Source organism: Armigeres subalbatus, chromosome 3 (genome assembly GCF_024139115.2).
Source record: "Armigeres subalbatus isolate Guangzhou_Male chromosome 3, GZ_Asu_2, whole genome shotgun sequence".
Taxonomy (NCBI): Eukaryota; Metazoa; Arthropoda; class Insecta; order Diptera; family Culicidae; genus Armigeres; species Armigeres subalbatus.
Window position 1 is genome coordinate 8515762 of NC_085141.1, and position 13237 is coordinate 8528998.

The 13237-nt window shown below is 40.1% G+C and overlaps 1 protein-coding gene across 1 annotated transcript; it reads left to right on the forward strand.

Moving 5' to 3' along the window:
- Nucleotides 1–20: 20 nt before the first annotated feature.
- On the forward strand, nucleotides 21–12811 carry LOC134227589 (arrestin domain-containing protein 3-like). Its single transcript, XM_062709177.1, has 3 exons — nucleotides 21–301; nucleotides 11679–11807; nucleotides 11968–12811. The coding sequence occupies exons 1-3, from the start codon at nucleotides 190–192 to the stop codon at nucleotides 12675–12677; spliced, it is 951 nt and encodes a 316-aa protein (XP_062565161.1). The 5' UTR covers nucleotides 21–189; the 3' UTR covers nucleotides 12678–12811.
- The last annotated feature ends 426 nt before the right edge of the window (nucleotides 12812–13237 follow it).

Consider the following 13237-nt stretch of genomic DNA (forward strand, 5'->3'; position numbering starts at 1 on the left):
TTTGTTTCGATTCGCCCCTCATCAGTATTTACTACGATCTCGTGGAACGTTAACGGTTTCTCGCTTATCGTCGTCTTCTACGTCCCGTCTGAGACGCAATTTTTCACATCTTGGGCATCTGGGATAATTGGCAGATGATAATTTTGTGTTCGGTGACGATTTTAACAGAATAGTGGAAAAGTTGAAACCATGCCAACCACCTGTAAGATATGGCTAAGGAACGACACCAAAGTGTACACCTGTGGCGAGAAGGTGGAAGGAACGGTCGAGCTTACCGTAACCGAAACGAAGCGGATGAATGGTAAACATGGATGCAATCCAAAAATTTTCATACTTTCCCCTTCGTGCCTATATAGAATCGAGAAAACATCATCTTAGCGATGCTGTGTTGCGAAGTCAAGTTAATTTGTAAGGCTCGTGAGCATGAGATGGCTTCTGTGAGGCAAGAACACCGATGTATGGAAAAATGGGTGCGCCTATTTGTGTGGTGCAAAAAAAGGGGTTGTATTTGGTGTGGTTGCATACCTTGCAGGCGATCATGTGCCGGGTGTATATAGGGGAAGCATATTGTTTTGATGATATTTCAGTATTGGCTGTTGTACATATAATGATTTAGGTAATCATTATGCACTTCTATTTTTATTGTTATTCAATTCAAAGGCATTTTAGAGTGAGAATATATGAAATCAAATGGAATAATGATACGAGTGAAAAAAAATGTGTTGAGAGATTCGTTCGACGTTAACCAGAAATGGGAATATGATAAGTTGAAATAAAAATGTGTGGTATTAGTAGGACTTAGTTTCATGATACCGATCAAATTTGTCAATCAATTGTCTTCATTACAGCGCTATAGGGCAAAGCTGTTGTTCATTTTGTGATTCCTGTATTGGCAAGAAAAATAAATTCTCAGCGGCAAATTTTATAAATGAAGTTCGCTATTGCTTCCTATTCTCCATTCCATTGGTGGCACATTCCCAGTGATGGGAAATATAAAAACCCAGATTAATCCACCTAGCGGTGATGGCGCCTTTCTCGCGCAAAAAGGTAATAAATGTAGCCTTTACGCTTACACTCGATGATGTACAAGAAAGGCAAAACAGTTACACCGTCTAATGTTATGATAGAAAATTTACACTAGTAGACGACAGATGGCGCTGCCAAAAGTTTATCGAATTTCCTATGTTCGAATTTTGACTTTCGGACAACTTCATAGTACTATGAAACTGAACGAAGAGCATACCTACGCCTAAATGCGTGCAACACGAGCATCTTTATAGTACGATGAAACTCTTAATGGGAGAAATATTCATAGATGCAAGGCATTTTTCATAACACATTATTGTTCTATGTGACTATGTCTCATCACTATTTTAATATTATCTATTTTTTGCAATTTTCAATTATTATGAAATTCAATAGTGATCAACAGCGTTTTAGTCTCTGTCGGATGCAACTTGTTGCAAGAAAATCGGTTAAGAGTTTCTATGTGAAAATTTGGCTAATGTTTTTTATGGCATTTTGTGCACACACACACGCACACACATACACACACACACGCCCACACGGACAGACAGACATTTGTTCAGCTCATCGAGCTGAGTAGAATGGTATATAACACTATGGGTCTCCGGGATTTCTATCAAAAGTTTGAATTTGGAGTGAAATGATAGCCTTTCGGTACAACTTAGTTGTACGAGAAAGGCAAAACCCAACTTAATTCACCGAGTGGTGATACTGCCTTTCTTGCATTTAGCCAAGAAACCAACCTTATATGGCGCTTATATAGTCCGATTCCATTTTCTTAATAACTTTTAAACGCAATGGTTTATCGTTATCAAATTCAATAGTGATCAACAAGGTTTTGTCCCCTCTTGAATGCAACTTGTTGCGAGAAAATCAATTAAGAATTACTATGTTAAAAGTGGCTAATGTTTTTTCGGTTTTCGTGTGCACACACACACACACACATACACACAGACAGACAGACATTTGTTCAGCTTGACGAGCTGAGTCGATTGGTATATGTATAACATCATGGGTCTCCGAGACTTCTATAAAAAGTACGATTTTGGAGTGAAATGAAAGCCTTCCTGTACAACTTTGATGTACGAGAAAGGCAAAAATAGTCTTGGGATACCCGGATAAAAAATATGATTAGAATATTATAAATTTTACTGTTACATCACCATGTAAAACATAGAAATTACCATTGAATGTAATGGAATTTTAACAACTAAATCACATCAGAGACAATTGTTTTCCACGATTAAATGAATGGTAAATGGGACTTTTACAATAAAAAAGGGGGGTTGTTATGTATCTTTACAATAAAAAAATCGAAAAATTTTCATACAAAATTCAGAGCAAAACAATTGATTTAACGGTTCTTCAATGGGATGATTTCGAAGGCCAAAACAATAGAAAACAATGTGTTTCAAATGTTTTTTCTCAATTTTTTTTTATTGTTTTACAGTAGAAGTACAATGGGATTTTAAATAAATTTCACTTCAATCTCGACTTCAATATTACAATAAAAATACAATTCAATTTAATGTTGTACAATTTATTTTATTGGTACTATTTCAATTTAGTTTTAAATTTTATTTGTAATCAGTAAATTTAAATTTTGTTTCATTTTTAATATATTTTTAAGATAATTCTACTTCAATTTTAATTAAATTCAATTCAGCTTTAATTTAATTTTAATTTGATTTTAAATTTATTTCTATTTAATGCAATTTAAATTTATTTGAAATTTAGGAAAAAAAAATAATGGTAATACAATTTTATTTTTGTTTCAAAATGATTTCAATTTGATTTTAGTTCATTCATTTTTCATAAACGGGATTCATAAACGTAGATTTCAGTCGCCAATGATGCAAACGGCTAAACTCACTGAAGCCGCTGTAACTAATGCTGCTCGCATTTTTTTTCCTGTGGAAGACATAAATTTTAAGATCATGTCAGGTTTCTTACAAAAAGTATAAACCGAGAAGAAAAACAAAAGTTACCTGTTTAATTTTTTATTGTATCCCGTTGGTGATATAGATCGATGATAGTCGCCGAACGATATTGAATCATCAGTGATGGTGGCATGCAGCAGTGTTTTATCATTTATTCAATTTCTGAAAAGGAACAAGGATACATGTTAATAAAAAATCTGCGAACTGCATCGGCGGTGTAAATCAAGGGACCCCTTCCTGAAGGTATTTCACTTAAAAAACAATAATGTTACTATAGGCACATACATTCCAAAACTTATACTTTTCATTAACTTATGAATGTTATTGCTTTTTGGTATGGGATCATTCATCAGATGGCATAATGAATTGGTGTATTGATATTTTCGAATAGGTTGTTGCTTATAAGGTTTTAATTTATAAGTTGTTTTCTTTACGTGTTGAAAGATTTATCCCACATCAAAATGATCCGATATCATGATGATAACACTATATAGATACCTTGATATAGATACTCACCATAGTACAGCGGGAAATGATCGGCCGTTGCTTGCTCGCAGAATCAGTATTGTCGGCGTAGCATCAACTTAGAATTCGGAAGTCGGGACTTCCGAACCGAACTTTCTTCCGAAATTTTATCTGTCAAACTAATTGATGTGTTGTTTAGCGCATCTTTAGGCGAATCCAGCGCACTACTTCCGAAGTTGGGAGAAAATCTGTATCTGGAGAAAAATCCAACTTCGATATAAAAAGCGTACTAACTTTGTACCGGATAGACGATTATAAAAGGAACACTTCGTTTACTTCGTCTTCTCACTAATCACAAACAAAATTGTACACGCTCATCTAAATCCAGTCATTCTCCAAGTAAAATTAAAAGTGAAAGATTTTGTTCCTTTGAATTTTTAAATTTAAATTGATCAGAACATGAATATTTCAAGACCTGCAATTAAAACATATATTTGAAAATCGGTAGAACGTTTTTTCATGTAATAATGAAAAATATTGTTATTTTATTGTTTTCAATTGTTATTCCATCAACATAATGAATCAATGAAATATTCTAAAATTATATTTTTATTTTCTTTAAAACGGATTATTTGATCACCGAGATGGAATACTTTTATAATTTGTTTAATTTTTGGATGAGCAATATAAAACATAAGCGAACAACTAAAATATTATAGAATGTATCGGTCACATTTAAATGTATTGTACTTTTAAAGTAAGTACAATAAAGGATTTTTACAACCGTGAAAAATCTACAATAAAAGTACAATAGATTGTATTGTTTACCATATAACCAATTGTATTCCAATGGATCATACCTTACAAGGAACTGTAAATTTTTATATAGCTATTACTTTTTTTTTGAAAAGATGTTTAATTTTGATACACATAAAAGATTCGGCTGCCGGTGGGACTTGAACCAACTTCTCGCAAACGGCAGCTGTTGTATAATTGGTAATACGTCCGTGTACTTAATGGAATAGTGTGGGTTCAAGTCCCACCGGCACCCAAATCTTTTTTCGCAATCTATATATATAAAACTCAATGTTTGAATGTTTGTATGTATGTTTGTATGTATGTTCCAGCATAACTTCTGAACCCATTTACCGATTTTAACCAAATTTGGAACACACATTCTTTATATTGAGGAGACGACGATAGGGGGGTTAGGCATGCTCTTTGGAAAAGGGGAAGGGTGTGGGGGGAGGGGTATTGCTTAGTTGTCGGTCAACTGAGTGTAAATTCTGAACCCCTTGGCCGACTTCAACCAAATTTAGAACACAAATTCTTTATCTTAAGGAAGGGACGGGTCGAGCATGCATTTTGGAAAAGGGGGAGGGTATGGGGGGAGGGCTATTGCTTAATTATCGATCTACGCAGTTTAAATTTTGAACTCCTTGGCCGAATTCGACCAAATTTGGAACACAAATTCCTTATCTTAAAAAGGGGACGATAGGGGGTTAAGCATGCTCTTTGGAAAAGGGGGAGGGTGTGGGGGAGGGATATTGCTTAGTTATCGATCAACTCAGTGTAAATTCTGAACCCCTAGGCCGATTTCAACCAAATTTTGAACACAAATTTTTTGTCTTAAGGATTGGACGATAGGGGGGTTGAGCATGCTCTTTGGAAAAGGGGGAGGGTATGGGGGGAGGGGTATTGCTTAGTTATCGATCAACGCAATTTAAATTCTGAACCCATGAACTCTGAATTGGGATTGGGTATTGTTGTTCATCGGAATAATTGTATGCCCAGTGAAAAGCAATGATTAATGTGTTTCCTTCTGAATGGTGGTTGTGATTGCTTCATCAAAAGTAGGCATTTGCCCGGAATAAGGCAATGGTGGGTGTGATCCCTTCTTTAAAAATATGCGTTGCCCGAATATGGCATCGATGAATGTTTTTCATTCTTTAGAAATAGACGTTTTCCCGGAATAAGACCTTTCAAACCCAAGATCCCTTCTTCAAAATCAGTCAATGTTTCCAAAAGCCTTCTTTTAATCAAATGATAAAGTATGAATAAGTAAGCACAATTACCCTGTTGATCAATTGGTTTTATCATTTTCCGATTGTAAAAGAAAACTGCAAACCAAACTGGCAATTCCGAGCAAGGCCGGGTACATAAAGCTAGTATCTCATAAAAGCACCTTAAAATGGCAAACTTAACTATGTGTATCAAAATTTAACCAAAAAAGTTATTTACAATTCGGATTTCTTGATTAACATGCAATGTTTAGAGCAATAACCTATCAGAAAATGTTTTAGAATCATAAGAGATACATGTTTATAGAAAAGCACAATTGTAAATAACTCGTGAAAAAAATATTTACAAATTAGTCCCATGACATCGAAATGACATCGGATTTCTAGAGGGTTACGGCAAGGTGATGGTTTTGTAAGCAGAACCACTTTACGTGCAAACACCACGAAAAAGACGGAAAAGGGTTTAGCCAGGGTTCTTTTATCAGGGTTCACTCACTTTGACAGTAGATGAGAGAGACTATAGGGAACGTAAGTTTGGCACTATCCGCCATTTTGTCAAGGAACAAAAAACCAATCACCAGATTTTCACTCGCAAACCACGACGAGTTGAATTAGCAATACAACGTATCTCCATCTTTCCCGCAGTGGAAGCGTGCTGGGCCCATAACCTGTGTGCAGAACCAATTTATGCGAAGCGAACACCACGAAAAAGACGGAAAAGGATTTAGCCAGTAGACAATTAATCACGAGACACGTTTGGTATTTACTTACTTGATACTTGATGGGCTACAGCTCTTCAATGAACCTACGCCGAATGGAGTATCCTTGTCCACTGAACTCGATCCTGGGCCAATCGCTTCCAGTCGCACTGAACATTGAGCGCCCTCAGGTCCTCTTCAACTGCACCATCGTGTACGCGGCCTTCCACGAAACCTGCGGCCTCTTCCGGGTTCTCTACTAAATATTATCTTCGCTTGACGTTCTTCCGGCATACGAACAACGTGACCAGCCCACCGTAGTCTGCTGTTAAGCTTAATAATATCCAGCCCTTTATACACCTGGTACAATTCGTAGTTCATGCGACGCCGCCAGATAACGTTCTCCTGTTTACCGCCGAGTATTGTCCACAGTACCTTACGCTCAAACACTTCGAAAGCTCTCCGATCAGCCTCCTTTAACGTCCATGTTTCATGGTCGTATAAAGCCACCGGAAGAATCAGAGAAGTATACAGCGCGAGTTTTGTTTTCCTTTGCAGACTTAGGGAGCGTCCACAAATTACGTAACGCTTAGAGGGGGAGGAGGGGTTGAGCGAAGTGTGACGATCCATACCAAATTTTCAGATGTTTAATACAAAAAGTGTTACATAGGTGGGAACCCACGTTGATTGCCAGCGACCATATACTTCGTTTTTCTGGTATTGATCCTCGCTGTCTCCCTCTTAAAAGACACAAAGCCTCTTCCACGGCACGGCGATCAATCCCGATAATATCGATATCGTCCGCAAATCCCATGAGCATATGCGATCTTGTGATAATGGTACCGCTTCTATGCACACCAGCTCTCCTAATCGCTCCCTCGAACGCTATATTGAACAGTAGATCCATCTAAGGTAACAAATGACGTCAATATTTCATCCGCAACCCTTACACTTGATATGTCTGCAAGTTGTACTCCCGGAATTTATCAAGGATTTGTCTCAGGGTAAACATTTGATCCGTCGTTGATCGGCTCTCATGAAAACCTGCTTGGTATTCGCCGACGAAGGACTCTTCAAGCGGTCTCAATCTACTGAACAGAATATGGGACATTATTTTGTACGACGAATTAAGAAGAGTTAAGAAGAGTTCCTCGGTAATTGGCGCACTCCAGTCTGTGCCCTTTATTAAAGAGAGGGCAAAGAGCAGGCATTTCCTCGTCTTCTTATATTTTCGATATAATATGGTGCAGAACTTCATAAAACTGCTCACTGCCATGTTTGAGAAGTTCAGCCGGGAGCTGGTCCTTCCCCGCAGTTATTGTTTTTCAGCTTTACTAACCTCATCTAGTGTAGGCGACTCCACAGCTTGTCCATCATCGCTAGTATTTATTCTGCTCACCGATGCACCGTTACTTCCACTATTCAACAAAGTCTCAAAGTGTTGCTTCCACTTGGCTGCCACTTCGGTTTTATCTGTCAGCGAATTCCCTTCTTGGTCGTTGCCCAGTTACCGTTTTTTAATGCAGTCATTAACTCATTAACGATATTGTCTTTCATAGTTGCGTCCTCCACATCACGAAAGTCTAGCAGCAATTACACTTCCCGACCAGTTAGTCATAACAAAATTATATCAATACTAGTTGACCCGGCAGACGTTGTCCTGCATAGTAGGCGAGAATGCACGTTATGACGCGCCCATGCAAAATGCTCATACGAATCTTAATTTTATTTTTCCCCGATTTACTCAACTTTACTCGTAATTTTTGCATGAACAAATATCATATAAACCCGTCGGAAACTAAAAGCTAAAATGAACATATCTGCTGAAGGAATGAAGAAAATCCATCCTGCCGTTTTCGAGTTATGCGGATACGAACACAGACCATTTCATTTTTATTAAATAGAACAGCGGTTCTCAACCTGGGGTACATGTACCCCTGGGAGTACCTTCGCTGGCCCTAGGGGGTACCTCGGACAAAAATGCGTAATGGCGGACATATTACAATTTCAATCAAAATTCATTGATAAAGTTTTAATAATTATGTATTTTCTATTTCAAAAATTTATTTTGTACATAATATGTAATGCGATCAATAAATCCCATGTGACACAACCTGCACAATGTATGAAGGGCTGTGGAACAAAAGATCAAACGAACAAAACGTCGAATGAACAAAATGATTTTTTGCCTTTCTCGTACATTTTCACTAAAACTCGGTTGCTTCGTTGCAAGAGGGTTAGAAGCATCCTTTAACACCTCTCGGAAGCCTTCTTCCAAGCAGCTCGAAGGTTTCCTTTCAAGAGGCTCGGAAGCCTCCTTTCAAGAGGCTCGGAAGCCTCCTTTCAAGAGGCTCGGAAGCCTCCTTTCAAGAGGCTCGGAAGCCTCCTTTCAAGAGGCTCGGAAGCCTCCTTTCAAGAGGCTCGGCAGCCTCCTTTCAAGAGGCTCGGCAGCCTCCTTTCAAGAGGCTCGGCAGCCTCCTTTCAAGAGGCTCGGAAGCCTCCTTTCAAGAGGCTCGGAAGCCTCCTTTCAAGAGGCTCGGAAGCCTCCTTTCAAGAGGCCCGGAAGCCTCCTTTCAAGAGGCTCGGAAGCCTCCTTTCAAGAGGCCTCAGAGGCCTCCCTTCAAGAAGCTCAAAAGCCTCCTTTCAAGAGGCTCAGCAGCCTCCTTTCACGAGGCTCAGAAGCCTCCTTTCAAGAGGCTCCGAAGCCTCCTTTCACGAGGCTCGGAAGCCTCCTTTCAAGAGGCTCAGAAACCTCCTTCAAAGAGGCCTCAGAAGCCTCCTTTCAAGAGGCTCGGCAGCCTCCTTTCAAGAGGCTCAGAAGCCTCCTTTCAAGAGGCCTGGAAGCCTCCTTTCAAGAGGCTCAGAAGCCTCATTTCAAGAGGCTCAGAAGCCTCCTTTCAAGAGGCTCAGAAGCCTCCTTTCAAGAGGCCTGGAAGCCTCCTTTCAAGAGGCTCAGAAGCCTCCTTTCAAGAGGCTCAGCAGCCTCCTTTCAAGAGGCCTCAGCAGCCTCCTTTCAAGAGGCTCAGAAGCCTCCTTTCAAGAGGCTCGGCAGCCTCCTTTCAAGAGGCTCAGCAGCCTCCTTTCAAGAGGCTCGGCAGCCTCCTTTCAAGAGGCTCAGCAGCCTCCTTTCAAGAGGCTCAGCAGCCTCCTTTCAAGAGGCCTGGCAGCCTCCTTTCAAGAGGCTCGGCAGCCTCCTTTCAAGAGGCTCGGCAGCCTCCTTTCAAGAGGCCTCAGCAGCCTCCTTTCAAGAGGCTCGGCAGCCTCCTTTCAAGAGGCTCAGCAGCCTCCTTTCAAGAGGCTCAGCAGCCTCCTTTCAAGAGGCTCGGCAGCCTCCTTTCAAGAGGCTCAGCAGCCTCCTTCAAGAGGCCTCAGAAGCCTCCTTTCAAGAGGCTCGGAAGCCTCCTTTCAAGAGGCTCGGAAGCCTCCTTTCAAGAGGCCTGGAAGCCTCCTTTCAAGAGGCCCGGAAGCCTCCTTTCAAGAGGCTCAGAGCCTCCTTTCAAGAGGCCTGGAAGCCTCCTTTCAAGAGGCTCAGAAGCCTCCTTTCAAGAGGCCTGGAAGCCTCCTTCAAGAGGCTCAGAAGCCTCCTTTCAAGAGGCCTGGAAGCCTCCTTTCAAGAGGCTCAGAAGCCTCCTTTCAAGAGGCCTGAAGCCTCCTTTCAAGAGGCTCGGAAGCCTCCTTTCAAGAGGCTCGGAAGCCTCCTTTCAAGAGGCTCGGAAGCCTCCTTTCAAGAGGCTCGGAAGCCTCCTTTCAAGAGGCTCGGAAGCCTCCTTTCAAGAGGCTCGGAAGCCTCCTTTCAAGAAGCTCAAAAGCTTTCTTTCTAGAGGCTCAAAAGCCTCCTTTCAAGAGGCTCTGAAGTCTACTTTCAAGTGGTTCGGAAGCCTCCTTTCAAGAGGCTCGGAAGCCTCGCTTCAAGAAGCTCCGAATTCTTCTTTCAATAGGCTTGGAAGCATATTATCAAGAGGCTTAGAAGCGTTCTTTCAAGATGAAAGCTTCCTTTCAAGTGACTCGAAAACCGCCTTGAAGAGGCTCGGAAGGGGCTCAGAAGCCTCTAATAAAGAGGCGCGGAAGCCTACTCTAAATGGACTCAAAAGCTTAAAGGAGCTTCCCTTCAAAAGGGCTCGGAATTATGTTTTCAAGAGGATTGGAAGCCTACTTTCGAGAGGGGGTACCTCAAATCATGCAAAAGTTCGAAGAGGTACCTCTCAAGAAAAAGGTTGAGAACCGCTGATATAGAAGAAGATAGAAGAAGATGTGTTACAAATAACAAAACTTGCAATAATTTTGTTATAAATTCTCTGTCAAATATGGAGGAAAGAAAATTTTATGATCGTTATAACATGATTAGAACATAATGTGTTATGTTTATTTTTACCGAAAAAAAATTGCGTACATTTTTGGTAGATAGGAATTGGAAAAAAACGAAGGTACCACTTTCAGTATAACTTGAACCTACATTTAAAATTGAACCAGCTGGACAAAGTAAATCAAGTAAATTGCCTACATTCTGGATAATCATAATCTTTTCAATATCATAATTTTTTACAGTATAACCTATTTTCACAACTTTTTATATAACACATCGAGTTAAATTTACAAACTTGCCTTGCAACAAAATGACAGCTTTTGTAATCATTTCCCAAGGCTCTACTGCCGTTATACGCATAACTGTCCCATGTATATAGGGAATCCCAGCAAACATGGGACAGTATGCGTATGACGGCAGTCTAATAGATGTGTTTAATTTCTTCGCAGAACAAAAAGCACATGCTATCAAAGCATTCATCGGCATAATCCACCACGTGGCACGTTTATCAAAAATATCAAAGCAAATTTTTTCTTCAGGTATGTTTTTGTTAGGCGACTATCTGGCGCTTATTTTTCGTTGCGACTAAAATAAGCGGAGGAGTAGATTTTTTTATGCATGGTACAATACGTAACAAGCCTGAGGCAGAAGCGGTACCCGACTAGGAAGGCAAAACAAGATTATAATATGATTGTAACAGAATCAGTTATTTATAACAACCATTGATATAATCGAGTTATGAAAAATTATTATCACAATCTTTTCTTAACAAAATTATAACAGAATAAGTTATGTTTCATTATTTTGTTAGAAAATTTAGTTATTTTTACAACATCCTGAACCAAGTTTATAACAGCCTATGTTAGAAAAACTGTTGAACGCAATATTATATAAATTTGTTATTCTCACCTGTTTGGGTAGCCACTAGACCACCGAGCTTGTCTTCTGTAGGTTGAGTAGTGTAATTACCTGGTCATTACTATTTAATCTATCCAACAATGCTTGCAATCGTCTATCACCCTCGATATTCAAATCGATCGTTTCACATTTTTGGTTAGGGTGAGAAATTTAAATGCCCGTCAGTTTGTCGGTGCAATGAGGTCCGAATATGACGAATATTTCCTCAAATACCATTTGTTGACCTCTGAAACTCCTTCCAGTATCAGTTTGTTTGTTTTAACACATATTAACACATATCAAATATGAATTGTTCTTTTTTTTGCAGCAATTAGATTGATCATCGCAGGTGTGGCTACCGTAGATTGGGATCAGTTCAGAGGAGCGAAGAAAACGCTGCGGTTCAAAGGAAGTGAAGCATGTTTCGACTCGGAAATCGACCTGCTGGGCTCAAATGGTGAGTTGTATACACTTTATCGAATCTTTAGCCAGGTTTACTCGGCCAATTGTTTTCCAATATTTTTGGGCGTTTAAAACGGCAAATAGACCTTGTATTAGATATTGATTATATTATTATTTCTTATTTTTCTTTTTTTGATTATCTCAATCCAAATCAGGTGAGGAAGTGGACGTCCAGACAGGCACATCAACGTACAGCTTCGACTGCTACCTACCGGATTCGCTGCCACCATCCTTCGAAGGAGAACACGGCCGAATACAGTACATAATTACGGTGGTGCTGCAGCGATCCGGCAGGGTGGATAAGACCTTCACGATCGAGTTCACCGTGCGCCGAGGCTTGGATCTGAATGCAGAACCTTCATCGGTTCGCCGTTCGGCTCGCGTCGAGAACAGCAGCACTTTCCGCTGCTGGCCGTGCCGGTCCGGTCCGCTGTTGGTAGCGCTGCAGATTCCCGCTACTGGTTACGTTCCAGGGCAGAGAATTCCAGTTATGCTGGAGGTCAGCAATCGCAGTAACTGCAAAATCCATCTAATTCAGCTGAAGCTCGTGATGATTGTGGCATACACTAGCGACACCCCCCGAGTGAAGCTCAAGAACTGCCGGCATGATGTGACCGGTGCAGAGCTGGATCAAATCGATGACCCCGATGTGGTTCGGTATGAAGAAAGTATTCTGGTACCTCAAACTCCGGTTACCAGTGCAAGTGATAGTTGCAAGATTATTCAGATCGTGTACGAGTTGGAGGCGGAACTGGAGGTTGGAGCGTTGCATCAAGTGATGAAGTTGGCCATCCCTATTGTCATCGGAACTGTCCCGCTGGATTCTGATCGGAGAGAGTCTACCATCATGGAGCTCGAATCCTAATAATGGTGGACTGAACCGATGGACATTTGTTTCCGAAATTCATGTTAACATTATACGAAACATTTTACCGATAATTGCATGTGCTAATAGTATTGAAGTGTATTAAATCACTACCTGAAAAAATATACCCCGAAAACATATGTTTATTTCAAGCCAAAAATTTCAAAACGACTTATCTGTTTTTGTAAACAAAGATTCAAACGATGATTTGTCGAATCTGATAGCTCTCCCACGCAAACCAACACCACCAACAGATAGCGGAATCCTTCACGTACCTATTGATGGTGTTGGTTTGCGTGGGAGAGCTATCAGATTCGTCAAATCGTCGTTTGAATCTTTGTTTACAAAAGCAGATAAGTCGTTTTGAAAATTTTGTCTTGATTTTTTATTTCATATTTTTGAAAGGGTTGTAACGCGAAATAGATTCAATGGGACCGACTCACCTAAATTTATATTTATATTCAGGGTATTCACTCATGGTTTGAACCAAAATGAAGGCGTTTAACGTGTAGTCGAAACCAGGTCAGTATCTCTGAAACACCTTCCTACCACGCGAAGGT

Bases quoted from the DNA above. Each gene is read 5' to 3' on its own strand.
- LOC134227589 (XM_062709177.1), top strand. From the start codon at position 190: ATGCCAACCACCTGTAAGATATGGCTAAGGAACGACACCAAAGTGTAC. The intron at 302-11,678 runs GTAAACATGGAT...TTTTTTTTGCAG, and splicing joins CGAAACGAAGCGGATGAATG to CAATTAGATTGATCATCGCA. The intron at 11,808-11,967 runs GTGAGTTGTATA...AATCCAAATCAG, and splicing joins CGACCTGCTGGGCTCAAATG to GTGAGGAAGTGGACGTCCAG.